We start from the raw sequence: 20,222 nt of genomic DNA, 5'->3' as shown, positions 1-20,222 counted from the left end.
AGATGCTGTATTTTTTGTAGGGTGCAGTTTAATCCATGCATACTGCGTTGAGGTGTATTTCATGCAGATTGTCATATTCGTTTTAACAATTTCTTCTAGTAAGTGTATTTTTACATGAAAACATTCTGTTGATGTGGCCCGTGGTAGGAGCCTTTTTTCATGTTTTCACTTACACTCTATCACGCTAGATGGCAGCGTTTGCCTTCATATTGCATAGCATATATCCCAGTCACGTCTCAAGATCTGCCAGGTATGCTTTCTACTTAAAATTATAAAATGCAATCTTAACAATAACACATCTAACTACTGTATTCAAATATGCTTTGGTCAGAAATACTATCTTTTAACGGTGACTTTGATTTCTAAAGCTTGTTGTGTCAATCTGAGTTATGCTAAATGCAAAACGTTGATAATAACTACGGATTAATAATATACAGGATAATATATTCCACTTATTCAACTGGTGTATAGATATTTCCTAAGTACCCCCACCCTCTCCCTCTGTTTGAATCACTGATATCTTTAATGACTTTATGGCACTTTATCAGTCTGAAGCAACATGACGCTATCAGTGAACCACCACCACTGCCACGTTGGACTATTCTTGTTCCATTGTGTCATATTTTCTTTATGAAGTTGTTTTCCCCAATAATTCCTCAGAGAATCAAGGATGATATAAAGAAATGCACAAAATGCAATGTAAAAATAGACCTTGAGATTTATTAATTCATCTTCACATTGTAAGGCGAAACAATGCCTGTGTGTGTGTGTAAGGCAGTACAGGTTACGAGGCACAGTTTATTCCATCAGTTAAACCATGACAAAGTTCTAAACAAAAAATATATCTTTTTAAAAACCATTACAACATATTATTGGGAAACTTCTTTAGTGTGGATGACCGAACATAGAGTGGCTCCATAGTGTAGGTTCAATTTTACTTGTGTAAATATGTATTTTTAACAAATGGATTTTAATCCTGATACATAAAAGATGAGGTCGTTCAAGTGATTTCCTAAAGCTTTGATGAAATTAAGAATTGCTATGTTCCTGACTGAGAGTTGACACACTTTTATCACTAATGAGCATAAAATAAAATACTGTGCAACACTACATACACAACAATATAAGGCCTGTTGTAACATTCATAAAATACTGACATCACGTCTAACATGAGCCTTACTGCACACACTGAGGCCATGCTGAAGGAAGTGATGTTACCCAATAATAAACTACATATATACAACGATGGACGTCTTTTTATCTATCGACCTTACAGAACAGGATACTTTTGATGCCTTTAGTTTTGTTTGGCTTCCGCTGAGTTTAACTGCAGCTGCATGTGTGAACAAATACATCCCTGAAGACAAAAAACAACCTGCAAGGGACATATTTGTTATTATATTCTACATATAAAGCAACTTTATTGTTTCAGACAGGTTAACAGCTTCAATGCTGAGTATGTATAAAGTTACATATAAAGACCCTGGTTTAAGACAATAAAAAAACTGAAGGAATAAGGGTTCAGAGGACTGTTAGATGGCCTCCTGCTTTGTAATAGTAGGTAGAGGGATGGAGGTCGGCTGCTTGGGGACGGTGGCTATGACCCCCTGAGGCAGTTTATAATGTTCAGAGCTGGAGGCAGTAGGTGGAGACGGTATTGGGGTTTCAGGAGTGGCTGAAAAAGTGGAACACAGAAAGAAACAGTAGTGACTTAGAGGGAGAAAACTGCCACATAACCAGGTGTATATTTACCATTAGGAGAACATGATTTGGGTGCAACACAGATAAAGGAGTAAGCACTTTTGTGAAATTTCTCAGAGCATTATACATGTTTAGAAAGAATAACAGAAGTTCCCTTTGACAAAATAAGCCAGATTAGTTTCCATGAAGAATTTAGAGGATTACTCTGCCAAGCCTGTTTGTCCTTCCAGCTACCTGACCAGGCTGCACATGTAGCTGAGAGAGGGAGATTCAACCGTCTGTGTTCATTCAGATACGATTGATTTGAGTTCACTTAGATTAATCCTCCTGATTAACTGATCAAGCTCACAGAAAAGTTTGTTTCCCAACAGTATATAGCATTGGAAGCAGCTGAAGAATGAATTTTAAAGGCCACAACAATTAACTTCACATTTCTGCTTACAGATTTGACCGTTATGGATCGCTGTTGGGATGTTGCTGGTCACTATAACATTGCTGCTGAGATGCTCCTGAACCAGGTGAGGGTGCAGAGAGTGAGGTGCGTGGGGAGTCTCGTTTGCAGAACCTAGGTGACAAAAAATACAGTCAGTGTTAATTTACTGCAGCATATGTGACTGCAAAAAGAAAGCCACAGTCCTCTCTGGTCATGGTTTGGTACAAATGATCTAAAAGAGCTCACCTCCAAGAAGCATTTCCTGCAGCAGGTTGTCAATCTTGGCCATGCCGAAGAGTTTGACAAACTGGATCTGTTCGATCATCTGCCAGGTGATGCTCTGTAGCGTTGGCAGCAGCAGGAGCAGCTCTCCGAAGCGTCCCCGGGAGTCGTACTGCCGGTCGTTGATGTAGTCTTCCAGGCTGACCTGCACTTGGTATCGCATCCGCTTGATCTTTCCAGGGTCACTCAGACCTTTAGCGTCTGTGGGCAAATAAACAGCAGGGGTGTTTACAAAGGGAAGCGTGTTAATGAGTGGGAACATGTTGGATATTGAAAAGCGGCTAACAGAATCCAAAGAAAAGTCAGCAGCAGTACCTGGGTCGAAGAAAACTATGGCTTTAAGGCAGGCATATTCATTGTCGTCTATCTGAAGCTCCTGGAAGGGAAGCACCAGCTCGTCCAGGATCCTCACTGCTACCCGTCCCACCTCCAGCTCCGGGCAGTTTCTGGGAATTATGTGGTCATTTCCTGCAGGAGCATCACATTTTCAGTTTAGTCCATCATGAGAGCATCCTTTTTGAAACAGAATCATACAAGTGTGGAAAAAGTACTCCTTGATGTGTCAGTTTTACCTAATAGGAGGATGTCTTTGTAAAGCATCGACCTCTTTGCAACGCCGAGCAAGAGGTGTTCTCCAGCATGAGCTCGCAGCAACGCCACCTGAAACACAGTTCATTCATTGACTCATTAGAGTGATTATAACTCTGCGATTCTCTACATGTTTTAAATGGTTTAGTAGTGTATGTATTGTATTAAAACTGCAACCAATAGTTGACTAATCGATTAAATGTAAATGTAATTTGCATGCCATGATGACAGAAAATGCAGAGTTTCATACTGACAAAACAAGACATTTCAAACCTGGCAGAAGACACCGGCTCCTTCACTGATACAACATCAGCAAATCAGTTACCAAGGCCTGGTGATCACACTGTTAATGATTCAGCACTTCATTTTCCGAATAGGGATATATATTTAAAACCAGCTCATCATATTCTAACCCAGCATTAAATACACTAACTGTTTGTAGAGTGAGATTTTAAGCTTTAAGAGACTTGTTTTTAAATGCATTTGCTTTGTTTTGAGTCCATTTTATTTATTTGGGAAGTGCATTTCCTCTCAGTCTACACCCATGTGCTCCTGAAGCCCACACTTTGGTTTTGGGCAGACTGGTTGATGAGTGACCAGGGTGTCTAAACAACTATGTACACTGTGTGTGTGTGTGTGTGTGTGTGTGTGTGTGTGTGTGTGTGTGTGTGTGTGTGTGTGTGTGTGTGTGTGTGTGTGTGTGTGTGTGTGTGTGTGTGTGTGTGTGTGTGTGTGTGTGTGTGTGTGTGTGTGTGTGTGTGTGTGTCTTACCTGGTCATCCAGAGGTAGGTCACAGAAGGCTGGGATGTACTTGGCCCACTCCACCAACACCAGCAGCTGCTGCTTCATGGACTCAGATACGTCTGTGATGGCGGCGATCTTTTTGGTCCTTATGTCGCCGTTCAGTATAGGAGCAGGGGAGGTGATCTAGATACACAGATGTGGAGTCATTGGATGTCTTGTTGCAGGTGATAAATCACAGTTAGATGTGATTCCTGGTGATGATTTAGTCTTACCTGTCTTGAAAGTACGTCTGCCTGGATGAGTGCATTGATGGATGGTAAACTGCTGTCTTCATAGCTGGATCTCCTGGTGCTGATTCTGTCTCTTTCATTCTGCACAGCTGAAAACACACACAGATCTATAGCATCATCTCTGCCATCCTGAGAAAAAATATTCCACTTTCATGCAGCTTAAGCCTTAAAAAATACAATGATATCTCCATTTTCTGTGCAGGAACGCAGAGTCATTTAGAAGAAAAGTAGGTCTTCGAAGGTTGTCATGTTTATCAGTATATGGCTATTATTGCCCGGAAATGTTTGCTCAGCATAAGCTGGTTAGAGACACCGGCGCTCCATCCAGTGAACATTAACAAAGTACTACTCGATTGCAACACACCCAGACGAGTCACGTCAATTCAGCGGGGACAGCTCACACACACTCAGCAGTGATTTGCTGATTTAATGGGAAATTCTCCTTTTCTGTGTTTCTCACCAAAACACATTGATAGAGTTTTACAGATTCAGTCAGCCTGCTCTGAAAGCATGAAAAGAGGCTCCTACCTTCTTTCTTCATGCCGGCTCTGAAGCATTTCTTCAGTCTGCAGTATCTGCATTGATTTCGCTTGTCTTTGTCCACAATGCATTGTCTGTTGAACCTGGAAAATAAGTGGAATAGGTTTGTTTGGGCTGTCAAAGAATTAAAAAAGAAACATGGAGGAGTGAAGCAATCTCAGCTGCAACAATAAGTCAATAAAATGCTGGACAGGAAATTAATTGGGGACAATTTTGATGATGAAAGTCATTTTAGTATTCAAAAAATGCTTTACAAATTGTCTGTTTCCAGCTCTTGAATGTAAGGATTTCATGATGTTCTTCATATTCTTTGGATTCAAGACTACTTGTAGAATTACCACAGGCATTTCTAACTATTTTCTGCCATTATAACGTAAAAAGATGGATTTAATAATCTAGATAATCACCTCTAGATAAGCTGCAGCCCAAGAAGAAGCTAATTTACTGACACATCCAGTCCATTTTTTTGTTCCCCTTTCCCTCACACAAACATCAGTTGGCAGGGCTTCATGTGCAATGCTTTGCTTCACAGTGAAATAAACTCGGATCTGTCCTCACCTGCAGGAGTACATGTGGTTTTTGCGAACGCTGCGTCTGAAGAAGCCCTTGCAGCCGTCGCAGCTGGAGGCCCCGTAGTGTTTGCCCGTGGCTCGGTCTCCACATATGGCACACAGGCTTCCCGCCCCCAGGTGGCCGCTGGCGTTCATGGTGGCACTTTCAGCTGGAGAGGAGTCTAAGAGAGGGAGAATAAGTGTCTCAAAAGGTCAGTTTTAACACCAAAACCAGGAGGAAGAGTGTGTTTCAAACAGCTTATTTGGATGGGACATGTTTCTAACTTGACAGATGGTTTGATTTGAGAAGGTGTGAATGACTCATAGTTAATATACATTGATCAGCCTGATCAAAACCCAGCCTTCATGAGGATCTGTTACCTGCTTGAGTGGCTCACACAGAGTCAACAGAGCGTAATTGATGTCTGCTTGATTGCCTCTTTAAAAAAAAAAGACAATCACCGGAGACAGTTTTCTATTTTTCTCCCAGTCACCAGACAATCAATCAGCCATAGCGTCTGTCAGGGTATAGATTAAAGTTGTCAGGATGGATCACGGTATATAGAAACATGTAAGAGGAGAGGAGAAAGTGGAGAGGCAAGTCCTTTTTGTGGGAATTTAAGTCAGGATCACAGCCAGACTTCATGGGAGACTGCATATAAAAATATGATGGTGTCACTGTGAACCCCTTTCCTGCACTTTCACCTCTGTGGGAACAGACTGTTTGTAACCAGAGACCATGAGACTCTGCTTCATAAGAGGATGAATATCAAATCCAGTGAGGTCTCCACAAGCTCAAACATGCTTCAAACCAAATGGACAGAGTGTGTTGAGAATAAAGCAGGTTCTCGTGAATCAAAGTCCCCTAATGTTTTACAATCAGGGTGATAAAACAAATAAAAAGAAGACCACTGCTCGGGTCCGTCCCTCTGAGAGCCGATGAACGGATGACCCCTTTTTATCACTTCACGCCAGTCCTCTCCTGACCAAAGTTTTAAATCAGTAAAAGTTTCAAAGTTCAACGCCAGGGTTGCATATATGTGACTCACCTGCGCCCAAGGGGAGCACTTGCATGTTTTCGAACTCCAGCGTGGTGTAGGCTGGGTCCAGAGCCTCGCTGTAGTCTGCCATGTCCATGTCTGCTAGTGCTTTGGACAAACAAATTCTCAACTACCTGACAGAGGGGCAGAAAGACTTGTCCAAGAAGCTAATGTCCCCCCCTCCTCCTCCTCCTCTTCACTTCTCACACCTCCACTAACCCCCCCCCCCCCCCCCCAGGCCTATAGCTCCGCCCAGTGACAAGGTTACCTGTCCCAGTGGAGGCTGATGGGGATCCACTGGTGTCAGAGAGGAGACCAGTGACTGACAGCGCCTCCTCTCTCCCTCGTGCTGAGAGGTGGAGTGCCTCTGTGGTTGATGGTTAACTAGCTAACCCTTCAATGGTGATTCACAGGGTTGTCTTTAGTTTTTTTGACTAGAGATAGTCGTAGTTTGATATCTGACATATCTCCTGGGTCCTCTCATCAGTAATGGATAAACAATTCCTCCCACTCCTTTGCCAAATCACTCCTTCACCACCTTAAACCGGCTCTTGTTTTACAGCCAGCACTTTCTGGTGCATGCTGTTATCACATGCACACAGATTTAGAGCGGCTGCTTTATGCTATAAAGCTATAAGACAAAATGAAGGCGCAGCTTAAGTGTCTGCAGGGAAGCCCAAAGTCATATAGAGCAGTTTTTTGGTTAGTAGAGCCGTTTTTAAGGGAATTTAGGGCCATTTTAAGGTAGTTTAGAGCTGTCAGTTTTTAAGGTAGTTTAGAGCAGTTTTTAAGGGAATTTAGAGCCGTTTCTAAGGTAGTTTAGAGCAGTTTTTAAGGTAGTTTAGAGCTGTCAGTTTTTAAGGTAGCTTAGAGCAGTTTTTAAGAGAATTTAGAGCAGTTTTTAAGAGAATTTAGAGCAGTTTTCTTGTTAGTTTAGAGACGTTTTCAAGATAGATTAGGGCAGTTTTTAACGTAGTTACTTGATAATTTCTATCGTATGCTACTTTCTATTTCCACTCAACTATAGTTCACAGAGAGACAGTACTCCTACATTCATGTGACAGCCATTGGTGATAAAAAGACACTATGACCCAGTTCCTTTTAGCTAGGAACAAGACCTGTACTTCCACCATTTAATTCACACTGCAGATTAAGACTCTTAAGAAGCTTCCTGACACACTGACCCTCCGATATTACAGAAGCACTAGGCCATTATAACAGGAAATACATAGAAAGCTAGAGATTGCATTTCCGGTATAAAACTGATATAAGTTTCTTAACCAGTTGTTTTGTACTTTAATTAAATGTTACTCTAGCCTTAAATAAAAAAAACAACAACGTCATGAACTACATTTGGTGCAGACAATACATCAAAACCTTTACCAGCAGCAAAAAACACAACAGATCCCAGCTCAGTGACAAACATTCAACACAAACAAACAAACAAACAAACAAATACACTGGGATCAATGAATACCCCATGACACACAATATCAGCAGTTCTCTTTTAGATTAAATGCTTTTTATATGTCAATGAATCAGTAATAATGATGTGTAATCTATGGTAATCTTAAAAAGGGTCCTTTCTAAGTACCTTATACTTAAAGCAACTAATATTGTCAATTATTTTGTACTTATGGGTTTGATAGCAGGACTTTTAATTGCTACAAAATGTCGTATTTCTACTTAACGAAACCTGCGAGTCAGATCATATAAGTCATATTCAGACCGACATCAGTGTGTAACACATCGCTGGTAAACTGAGTTCATTCCTGCATAATTAACAGAGGAAATAACTCCTGCTTAAGCAAAGTGATGCCTTTATGTAAAAGACTTAGTTGTTTGTGAAAATGCAACGCTGAAAAGCTCAACACTTGTTGTTGGAACGGCAGCAGGTTTCGAATAAGCTTTTCTACTGTAGACCTACGGCGTCACTTGGGTTTGAAAAACTCAATGATGTATTACAGTGATTAGGAGTACTTGTACAACTTGAGGAACTTCTTCAGTGGTCATTATTGGAAGTATTGCTCAGCTATTTAAATACATGTAATGGTAGAATGAACAGCCTGTGTGTGTTTATGGTAAAAATATACTTAAGAAGAAGGGGAAATTATGTATTTGTCAACTATTTGGGGTGGAAACAGTAAATGAATGATTGGTAACATCATTTATAATCAGTTATTTCACTAGTATTTCATATAGGTATGCTAAAATGATATCTGCTTCAAAACATTTTATAGGACAGTTAAAACATTAGGTATTTATTATAATGTATCCGCTAATAAAGGCAGAGAGAAAATCTGTGGACTAAATCCAGAAGGTTTATTTTAAAACTACTAAAACTGATCACATGATATCTTTAAATACATGTTTTACAAGAAGAATACATGAATAAACACTTAGAAATGTTATTTAATTGGCTATAAACTGTATTTAACATAACGACTACTATGCTCAGTAGGGGCAAGTCAAAGCTATGTGTTCATTTTTTATTAACTGTATCACTTTTTATTATCTTGAGTAACACTTGTCACATTTGATTTGAGAATGCAACGCTAAAATAATTTCTTGCATATAAAAAAGTTGAAATTGTTCAGTTTTTTGGGTGGTTTTCTGTCTCTGAATCTTCTAAAAAAATAGATGGTCTGCTTGCACACAGTGTCCACCCCCACGCATGTCACACAGCAAACAGTAGTCATGTATTTGAAGAGAAAGTGCCAGTACATAGCGGGAGGTCAACAATCCCGAGTTCAGGCCGAAACATCAGTAGCAGTAAACCTTGTGTACGTGAACTTGTTAACCACACACTCAAATTATACTGAGGGCTCATAAAATGATTTTTCTTGCAGCAGAGAAACGAGGCTCCTGTGCGTGATGATCTGTTCAATGATTACAAATTGACAGAAAAACCCCCTCAGAGTAATCCAATCAGAAGTGAAAATGGAAGTGATCAAGCTGTGATTAAACCACTATTCTTTTCCACATAGATTAACATTAATTGATCTCTAACAACCTGATTAACTCAACCAGGCTCAATGACTCATGATCAGAAAATGATTAGTGTCTTCTCCATGATTATCCTGCGTCAAACCGAGCAGCGAGTCGTTGCACACGTGTGTACAGAGGTCGTCCATTACAACATTTCTTCACGTTCGATCCGTGCTGCTCTTCTGCAATGCCCATATTTGCTCAAGAAGTGTGCTGATTATTTCAAAGCACTAAGCACAAGGGGGGGGGGGGGGGTGGATGGAAGAATCAGTGTGGAGCTATGAATGAGTCACTCAGAGCAAATCTTATCTCCCCCCGTCATTAAAGTGCTTTTATCTCTGCTCCCATCTTAACATTTCTGTGAACTCCTCAAGGAACAGTCATATATACACGACTATAAAGCATAATCTGCTCAGTTACAACTTTCTTAATCACAACCTGACAAACGGTTCCAATGTGTGAGATAGAGGACAGGTTAGCCAAGAGATCTCCGTCAACTTATCTGTGTTTTGAGGTGGTGGTGGTGGTGGTGTCTTGACTTACTGTAGAGCACATAAGATGGATTGCACGAGGCTTTGTAACTCAAAGAGCTACGACCAGAATAAAGTTGTATTCTGGGGATCATTTCTAATGGAGTTGCAATATTTATACTACGGAGCCACAGACTGGGCTGTTCTATAGAGACACAACAGGTCCTGCTTCATGTGGGGAAAAATGGTTCATATGTCTGATGCAGGGGTATCCAAATTATGTTTCACTGCAGGGCCACATACAGAACAATATACAAAGGGTAGGGCAACTCACTCGAGGTGAAGTGTATTGCCTCATAATTTAAGGTATAAGTTAGCAAAATCAATCAAATGAAGGTACGTGTTGCTTGATAATTGAAAAAGCTTCCACAGGGTTTCGTTTAGCTCCTTCCTTGAACCAGAAGCTTCAGAAAATCATAATAAGGGGAAATATGAAGGGTATATTTAAAGCTTGTTAAGCAAATTATTGGGCTTTTTATATCAACTCTGTTTTTCATCTTTAATCGACTGAATATGTGGGCTAAAGTGGGCTTAATAACACATGAATAATGCTGTGTAATTTACTTTTACATACTAAGAAGTACAATATAAGAGAAGCACAAGTTTCATCTGAGGGCCGTTATACTTTTAAAATTCCCCTCTGAGGGACGAATAAAGGGATTCTGTTTCTGATTCTTGAATTTGCTGAGGGCCAATTAAAAATGGACAGCGGGCTGCAGGTGGCCATGGGCCATAGTTTGGGCACCCTGACCTAATGCATGTTTAGATATTAAAGAGGCCCCATCATGCTAATTTTCACGTTCATATTTGTATTTTGTGGCTCCACTTTGACATGATAATTCTTATTTCACGCTATAGTAGGTATCTCCTAGAACAGTTATTTTCGTGACACAACACACACACACACACACACACACACACACACACACACACACACACACACACACACACACACACTGAGGCTGATAATGATATTCCCATTAGCCTCAGCTGTAATGTCTTTAATACTAGCTAGCATTTGTTAGCATACAAAGCTAAACTAACACGGTGAACATTGTAATTATTCACATTAGCACGGAATGCTAACGTTAGCTCTGCCTAAGCGTGATGAGGCTCTCTTACAAAATATCTACCACAATAAAGAAAGGACAATTAAAATCTAAACTGAGTCCATGCTGTGGTTATGTATTTAGCAACAGTTTTGGGGTTTCTGGATTAAAAAACTGAACTCAATGGAGGCCAAACAGCTTACAATATGACAAAGGAATCAATATAAAAAGAGTCAAAGGAAAAGGGAATAGGAAAGATGTGTGAATATACGACGATTTCTTATCATAAATGTACTTTTTGATAATATTTAATACAGACAATGTTCAAAGCATGTCATGCAAGGCTGTAGAGGTGGGAGTCTGTTGATCTGTGTTGTATTACGTTGTACCCTGTGTCGTGATTCGGCATGAAGCATACATTTATTTATATTTTATTATATATATATATTTTAGTCCAGCAGTGGCTCAGTCAGTAGGGGCTTGGACTGGGAATCGTAGGGTCGCCGGTTCAAGTCCCCGAACAGACATGAAATATGGAAAGTGGACTGCTACTTGGAGAGGTCCCAGTTCACCTCCTAGGCCCTGCTGTGGTGCCCTTGAGCAAGGCACCGGACACCTCCAATCCCCCCCTCCCCATTGCTCCTCGGGCGCTGCACAATAGCTGCCCACTGCTCCTAGAACTAGGATGGGTTAAATGCAGAGGACCAATTTCACTGTGTGTGCTCTGCTGTGTGCATGTATGTGACTAATAAAGAGGGTTTCTTCTGATTCTATCTTATTACACATATATTTACAAATTCCCTATTGGATTCAATGTGTATCTTTTCTTTTTTTTAATTCCTTTCTTTGTCTGTTTTTTATTTGAATGAGTGTGTCATGTGTAATTAGTTTATGGCCCAATAAAACCAGATCACATTTTCCATACTCTCAACCTATTGTAATGTTTTTAAGCACAAAACAAATATGTGATAAGCAGGTGTCCAAGCTGAAACTGCATTTTAACACAGTACTTTGATAATGGCCGCCGCTGACATTAAGCGCCTGATGTTTAGCTGTTTAATATCTGCAGTGGGCGGCTGCCATGTTGAAATGTGATGGACCAGAGAGAGCTGTCTTATAATCAGTCACCCAAACTCCTGCCCCGGGGCTAAAAGTCAAAGGATCGCTGAGACCTGATGTAACACTTTTGTGATTCTCCCCTTTGAAACTTCAAACTGTGAACAAAGTCCTGTCTATCTTTTGAATAGGAATCTCCGACCACTGACCAAACTCCATTTGCAACCGCTGCCTATTTGTACCTTCTCCTCAATGACTACATTTCATTTCCCCTAAGCCCGATCTGAAAGGCAGGCGGCCTGGAAAGCGGCACAGTCAAATAAATGAAAATACAGGAACTAACATCTGGGATAAAGAGACGATCCCTGTGGCCAGGAGGAGTTAAAAACATGTGGAATATTCACTGACGGGGACTTTTATTTTTGTTTCTTTCTAAAAGAGAGCTGCACCACATGGGGGAAAATGTGAGCGTTTGTGAAGCAGCATCCAGGAGTGTGTTGATGTTGATAAGAGGGAAACAGAAGGAGACAATGTGCTGGCTGCAGCAGATTTGAGGCTCTGCTCGCTGTCCTGCAGGAGATGGAGCAGATAGGTGAGTGGAGTGTCATGGCAAAGACCTTGTCAACAGATAACTATCTGCAAATAACACGACTTATGCAAGCCTCTGTGGCTGACCGCGGGGATATCATGTTTTCAACGCCACTGAAATATCGTCAATGCTTTCTTTAACTCTAATGACACAGATTGGTTGTTTGTGAGGATTCATTTACCATTTAAAGTAAAGATAATGTGCTTTGGTGTGTTTAATCTGATCATTTGTGTTCCTGTATGTCTTTCTCCTGCATTATAGTGGAATCTACTTCTGTACACGTCAGATAAATAACTTGTTTCTATTTTTCCTGTCAAATAATACCTCTTTATAACTCCGGAGAAGTTAAGCTGTTCCCAGAGGCCTACAAACCCTGTGAACCATATCCACTTCACCCCCTGTAGAAGCGAAAGGTGTAGTTTTTTTTTATAGAAATGGCAAATGTTATCACAGATTTAATCAGATTGCCCGTCAGAGGCCTTTCAATGTTAATGAAACGATCAACTTTAAAATGTTTTATTTTTTGTCAGTCTTCATCCATTTAACCTGACCTCTTTAAGGGAGGGGGGGGGGGGGGGGTAACCGTGTTGCATGATGTTGATTTCAATCAATTTAAAATGGATATTTTCTTGCAAATGCTATTTTCTATATAGTTCCTTGGTACCTTATAATATTACGGGGTAATAGAATAATGTAGATAAATTAAGGAGATTTTACGATGATTTGATCGTTTTTTCCAAATTATTTTAGAGATTGTGTCTTTGATTCTAAAAAACACTGATGGAATTAAGGTAATCTTTTTTTTATTTTTATTGGAAACGAACCACAGCGTTGACGTCCTCATGCACAAACAGTTTAACTATTTCCACACAGCTATGTAGTGTTTTAAGCTGAAGAAACATCCTCAAATATTTAGCAGAGGAATACAAATCTATAATCTACAAAAACATGTTTCATGTTGTTTCACATCCAGTCCGACTGACAAACTCAAGTAGCCTCCGTGCCACCAAATAAGTAAACAATTGCATCAATAAACACAAAAACTCATGCAAGATGTAAATCAATCACAGCGTGTGATAAGGCTCTGTAATCATTAACTGTGTTTTGCTGAGAATTCATTTTGACTGCAGGCCCGATCCCCTCCGTCAGCAGCTCTGCTCTTATCTCTCTGATTCTCCCTGAGGTCCTTCAGCCTGCAGCCGATCGATATGCGTTTAACCTCCACAGCTTCAATAACAAGGCACTAAATATGAGAAGTCAGAGCATGACCTTAATCAAAGAGAGCTAGGTCTGAAATTGAGATCTGATTAATTGTGACAACACTACACATGTAGAAGCCACACTAAGGACAAGAGGTGAACACTAGCAGTAGCTTTAAACTCTCTGTGGAAGTTGTGTTAAATTGCATCGTTTTCTTTCACAAAATGACATTTAATTCTACTTCAAATCAATTCAAGAAGGCACATAATCATTGTTTATCTGGCTTCAGTAACCCAGATTTTTGGTTGGACGGTTTAAACATAGGCCTGATTTTGAGATAAAAAGAGTATTCAAATCTTTCTTTATTTTATGGGAGAAACAAGCAACACCACAGCATAAAAAGAAATACTCCATACACGTTAAAGTGGTCAATAAATCTTAAACAAAAGCACAAAATGTCAGCAAAAAGTGGATTAGCATTCAAATCGTGCAACAGGCCTCTGCTGTGTGTTTTTCTTTAGTAAAAGTAGAAAAAACTCAATTTAATTCAACAAGTTTAGCAATACAATAAAAGCAATAAATACATTAATATAAAATATAAGAAACACTAAATCCCTCCCAAAAATTATACAAAAATACACCAAATAAAGGTAGACATTGTGCAGGATTATGATATTCTATATTTTACTTTGGATTATTGTTAAGTTTAATTAAGAGTAAAAGAGCATTTTGTAGCTGGAGTAAAAGTACAATGTTTCCACCTGATGTGTAAAGTAGAGCAGTACAAGTACGAGGTAGCAAGAAATGGAAATACTGTGATTACTGGAACCTGGTTCAAATTATAATTATGTGCAATGTTAGTGTAATTTGTTCCTTTTTCCACTAAGTAAAGTGGCTTAAATTAAACTGCAGTGTACTGGGTTACCTTCTAACACTGCCAGTCAAAATGAAATCACTACTGCCATCATGTGGACAAATAGCACAACACACCCAACTCACAGCAGTAAACCAGGCTCATATATTTTATCCACAAACTGAATTATCCTGCATCCAAAAATACTCCATGCATAGAATCCAATAATTAAAGAAAGTGTACACTAAAAGATGACTATAACAATCAATATGTAAAGCTTTCCACTCCTGCAACACGCTTGATGCAAAGCAGTATTTGGAACAAGGAAACACACACCACCATTGTACTTGAGCTTGCAGCAGCTTTACTTCTAACGGCTTTAACACCCTCGCTTCTGGAATAATCTACACACCGGATCCTGAATTTCCAAGCCTTCTCTCTCCGTTTCCGTCCCTTTTACCTGGGTCAGTGAAGTGCAGCGTGCCATCCTGGCCGTACATCCCTCTGAAGGCCTGACAGTGAGCCGGCCAGCGGAGAGGAGGCCCATGAGCCTCGGCGGCTCTCTGGGGCCCGGCCAGGCTGAGGCCGGCTTGGAGGAGAAGCAGGGCCGCTGTTACCGGATAGTGCTGCTGTTTTGCCGGGGCCACTGGGCCGGCTGTAAGGGCCCACAGCGGCCGGGGATAATCCCCCTAATGCCTGTCACAATGAGATTTGATTGGAGACTTGAACACCCGGATTATCAGTGTGTAATACTGGCGCTTTCTGCCTACTGTACATCTAGATCATATTTTGTTGTTGCTCAGTTTTATTGCTTTATGGTTTTTGTTGCATTTTGTTGTAATTCAATGAAACGTAATACTTTCTACTTTCTATACTATTTAATGTCACTTCACAGCAGAAAATTGGAACAAAGCAAAATAAAAAAATATAGATGGAAACATTAATACCTCCATAAAAGCAATTTTAAAAATAGTAATATATCCAAACTTGAAAATATGATGACCAAACAATACCTCCAAATGAATAGTCCTTAAAGGGCACGCATCATGCTCATTTTAGGTTTACAAACAGTACTTTGGATTACTACCGGAACATGCAGCTCAAATGTATATTATTTTCCTCATACTGTCTGCCTGAATTTAACAGCATGCACCCTCCATCTGAAACGCTTTGTTTTAGCGCATGTGTCTTTTAGCCTATACTTCCCAAAAAAGTCCAGGTGGCTGCGATTGACTAGCAAGACAAATTGCAGTTATATATATAAAGTACTTCAAATGAGCTCCACCTTTACCAGCTGATAGACCCCTTTATGCATTTATCTTACAACAGCATTTAAGATATTTGAAATGGGCCATACGCATAACAAGTGCTTTTACTAATAATACTACTAATTAAGTGTACAGCAACAAAAGAAATCTGTAATTTTCACGACTGGGCAACATCATCCAGTTTATAAACTACTTGGTTCAACGTTTCAATCTAAAATGTAAAGAATTTGCTTACATATGAATGCATCAGGATATACTGTATAACACTGACTGGCATTTTAACGCCCATACTTTTAGCTGATAGATCTGCTTCTAGAGTAAAATGAGAATGCTGTGAAAGATCTTCATACATCTCTTCCACTACTCTCAGTTCAAAACATTGAATAAAAACGTTGCAATATTTAGCACATTTTAGCTGCTCTAAATTCGTTTCTTCCTTCCAAATCTCCATCAGGTCCCAGACAGCAACATGCATCATTTGTGACAAATGTGTTTAAAATAACAGCGTGAAAAACGTTGCAGAAAAAACACAGAGGTTTTTATTAGACCTGTTAAATCAGACGGTGTGTATCAGGGGCCTCAGTGCCCCTCTGTCAGGTCATTCAGCTCTGAAGGCAAACAGATTTCTGCTGAGGATCTGTTGAACGGCTGCTGTCATGTTTACATTCAGCAAGTGATTCAGCCAACAGCGGAGCTCGGGAGTTTGTCCAGGTTGTGACCGTTGGGCAATTAATCCCATATGTTGGACACGAGTTCTGTGCGTTGCAGGACGGCAGTTACATTGCTAATAGGACATTTTAAGAGCTTTCCTCTGCACATGATTAATACAAAATACTGTTTTGGTACAGGAAATAACTCTGGCTTTGTAGAAATTAGGCTTTAGTTATCATATTTAAAGTGGCTCCTATAATCTGAAGAAAGTGCTGAATATGTATTGCCTGCTAGAGTCTTAATGTCATCAGAGTTTTGAAGCAAACTGAACAGTGACTTACAGTTTGTTTGGACAAAGAAGCACTTTATAACCCAATCCAGGCCAAAAAGAGGCTTAGTGTAGGCAGCTGCCAGACACGTAACATAAACGTCCTGGTTTTGGAAGATTTGTTGAGAATATGGATAAAAAACAACGTTGCTACTATACTCGAAAACAATGCAAAGCAGGTGAGACAAAGTTGTGGTCAGGGATGAAGAAGGCAAAGCAGTGACCGACGTTATAGTCATTATTTTTTTTAAATCGGGCCCACAGTTTGATAAAAATATACACTACAATCACTTCTCACGTGTGACTGTAGCATTCAATCTAAAGGATAAAGCTCATTAAGACAGAACATATCAATGTTAGTATTTATCAATACTGTCCGGCATCCTATTCTTTTCATTTCTACTGAAGACATACATCCTTAAAGAGAGCCTATTATACTTTTTTGGGGTTTCGCCTGTCCTGTAGTGCGTTTATATTTCAGTACGTGTAAATGGTCTTCAAAAGGCTAAAATCCCTGTGTTCCCTCCAGATGGAGTTTACCTCACACACATTCCCCCCCTGCCTAAAACGCCTCCATTTGACTTTGTTTACTTCCGAAACAGAGTGACATCACTATGTAACACTCATGCTTCTATTGGCTAGCGCTCCAACACATTGTACATGATTGGCTAAGGGGCGGGACATCTCCAAGTGGTTGACCAATCACAACAGGGCTCTGGTTTCAGACAGAGGGTGAAAAGAGGAGCTGCAGCACAGGCAGTATGAGGAAAATAAAGAGCTGTTTGAACATTAAAGCATGGAGACATGTCCCAGTAGAGGCACTACATACAAATGTTAACCAGAACATTAGCATAATCATTTTTAATTCTCTATATATTTTATTCTTTAGATATTTATTGGACATATTTCTTTATTTTTTTCTGTTTAAAGATCTTAACATTTTTTATCTTTTATTTGATTAATTTCAGAATGGAACAACTATCCAGAAAACCAATTTGACCCTGAGATTATTAAAGTATTTCTGATATCCTCTAAACATTACATATAATAATCTGCTTGCCCCTTACTATAGAATATAACGGGCCCTTTCCTAAATCATCAGATCTCAGTGTGGTGGGTCGTGTGTTGCTAAAGATATTGTCATGATGAATGAAACCCATTTCACCCATGCATTATTATGTTGAATGTGAACAAGCCATTTCTTGTATGACTTTCTTGTATTACTTCTCATTTTGCCCAAGCTTTGTGATATTTGCATCTTCTGGTCCCACTGTGACATGCAAATCATTCAACGAATGATCACAGGAGTAAAAACAACACCTCCATTAACTGCTGTATTAGAAAGCTGATATGAGAGAGGCAGTACTGTGTACAGTGGCCTTCACTTTCATTGAGATTCAAAACAGGCATTACACAGGAGGGAGATGCACTGCCTGTAGCAGTGATGTGTGAAGAGAGATGTAAGGGATGGGGATTGCTTTGTCTGTACTGCATTGTATCCTGGAGACCAACCAAGCTAGCTTTTTCAAAGTATTTTCAGTTACAAAGAGAATATTTTCCGCTAGGAGAAAAATACATCAGCCTTCATCCAATACTGCAGCTTCTCAAAACTTCCAGCACCAACATCATCAACCTAAAAACCTTTCAAATGATCCTGTAAACTTCCTCTTGTATCAACAACTACGTCAAGCTAAAATCCTCTCCCACTGCTCCGACATCTCAAACACTCTGCACCATCATCACCGTCAGGCTGGGCTCCCATGGCCTTTTTTTTAACAACCTCCATATCTCTGACACACCTCCTGGATTACAGCCGTGTGAAAAAGGCAGACACAAATGGCGATGATAATTATTTACCCTCTCCTGAATCTGTTGTGATCCAGCAGAGCTCTGGAGCCCAACAGCCACTGCACAAGCCAACGAAAAAGAAAGAAAAGGCAAACAGCTGTCACACACTACAGCTTTTCTCTCCGACCGAGTTGACAAAAACAAGAAAGTGTGTACTCACCAAATGGAGGTTCCATAATCGAAGTGACTTGTGCTTTTACATTGACCATGTCGTCCTCTGCTTTCTCTCAAACATGTGTTTTAAATCCACTTTTCCCTCCGTCACCATAAGGTGTAAAATGTGGAAGTTTGGCACAGGTTGCTGTAGTGTGACAAGGGTTGTGTTGGTGCAAGGTAAGGCCGGTGTTGCCGCTGTTATCTTATTGATTTTCCTAATCTGGGCAAATGTGGGTGGGGAGGTTAAACAGTAACTAGGCTCGTATGGACACCAATCTATATAGCAGCTGTAACTAAGGCAACATGATGATAGAAACTCAAATAGACATTAATTATGCACTTTTCCCTCTTTCTCATCACCAAATAGCAGTTTCTCCACATACAGATTAGAAGTGACTAAGAACGCTGAATAAGAAACTGAGTTTATACAAAAAGAAGAGGGAAAGCTGGAGGGTGGAGAGTGAAATAAAAGACAGAGAGGAGTGGAGCATGTACTGAGGGTGGCAGCGAGCAAACTGTGATGAGTGACCTCACCAATTTTGTTTTTACTTAAGGAAAAAAGTCAATGATGGATATAAAATTGGGCGTGAATCCCTTGTGGATGGCATGACACCCACTGAAATCTAATTCAAAAATTGTATTTACACCGTTTCCTGTCTGAAATGGAAATGTCACACCTGCTTCACTGCATAAAATATCCATCTGATATATAGTTTACCAATTTCACAGGAAGATTGACACATTTTCTTTGGATGTTTTCATAAATAAAGATTTACAATCCCATCGATGTCGGATTCAGGATTTATCACTTACTTTCTAACACTAGTGTTTTTATGGGCTTTAAGTGATTTATAGTTGCTTAAGCACCTTTTGTGAAATTCTGCACTTTTTGTTCTCTTTCTAGCAGGTTACTGTAGTTAAATAAGAGGCTCAATATCACTACAGCCTGTAGCCAGTTAGCTTAGCTTAGCTTATGGTAAAGACTTTAGGCTACCTTGAAAAGCAGCTAGTCTAGCTCTGTTCAAATAAAAACCTCTGAAATGAACTTATAAACATGTCATCTCTACGCTGGACTACCTCTTAGCTTGATTCAGGAAATAAACAAGACAATTTGTTGTTTTTGAACAAAGTATGCTTAATAGTTGTTAGCTTCAGACAACCAGGCTAGTAGTTTCCCTCTCTTTCCAGTCTTCTTGCTAAGCTAAGCTAACCGTCTCAGGTAGCATCATCTTCTTTTAGACACAAATGTAAATGATTCTATTAAACCATAAACAAATTATACTATTTCTTTAAGTGTCTGTGGGGTCATTAACTGGTGATGACAGACAAGAGAATCCAATGTACACAAAGCTCTAGACCAGGGGTAACCAACAGGTCGATCTTCAGAGCCTTCACTGTCGATCCCTAGCCTTTTCACATTTTCAAAAAAAAAAAAATGTTCATGCTCTGGTTGGTTGGTTGTTTTAACAAGCTTTTTAGACCTAGCTCTGGCTTGTTGATTTGAATCACGCATATCATTTTACAAACTCCAATAAAA

General features: G+C 39.8%; 1 protein-coding gene across 2 annotated transcripts; it reads right to left on the bottom strand.

Annotated features, from left to right (window-relative positions):
- Positions 1-700: 700 nt before the first annotated feature.
- Positions 701-18,869, bottom strand: hnf4a (hepatocyte nuclear factor 4, alpha). 2 transcript variants are annotated; one of them, XM_063887188.1, is made up of 10 exons: positions 18,690-18,869; positions 5,137-5,311; positions 4,567-4,661; positions 4,021-4,127; positions 3,776-3,931; positions 2,989-3,076; positions 2,732-2,884; positions 2,381-2,617; positions 2,144-2,266; positions 701-1,675 (listed from the first exon to the last, which is right to left on the bottom strand). In XM_063887188.1, the coding sequence occupies exons 1-10, from the start codon at positions 18,736-18,738 to the stop codon at positions 1,533-1,535; spliced, it is 1,326 nt and encodes a 441-aa protein (XP_063743258.1). In that variant the 5' UTR covers positions 18,739-18,869; the 3' UTR covers positions 701-1,532. The 2 variants fall into 2 exon arrangements, with proteins under 2 accessions (XP_063743258.1, XP_063743249.1); XM_063887179.1 differs by lacking the exon at positions 18,690-18,869 and adding an exon at positions 6,179-6,390.
- Positions 18,870-20,222: the final 1,353 nt, after the last annotated feature.

Source organism: Eleginops maclovinus, chromosome 1 (assembly GCF_036324505.1).
Source record: "Eleginops maclovinus isolate JMC-PN-2008 ecotype Puerto Natales chromosome 1, JC_Emac_rtc_rv5, whole genome shotgun sequence".
In the NCBI taxonomy this organism is placed as follows: Eukaryota; Metazoa; Chordata; class Actinopteri; order Perciformes; family Eleginopidae; genus Eleginops; species Eleginops maclovinus.
The sequence above is the reverse complement of the archived record's forward strand: the minus strand, read 5'-3'. Positions and strand labels throughout refer to the sequence as shown.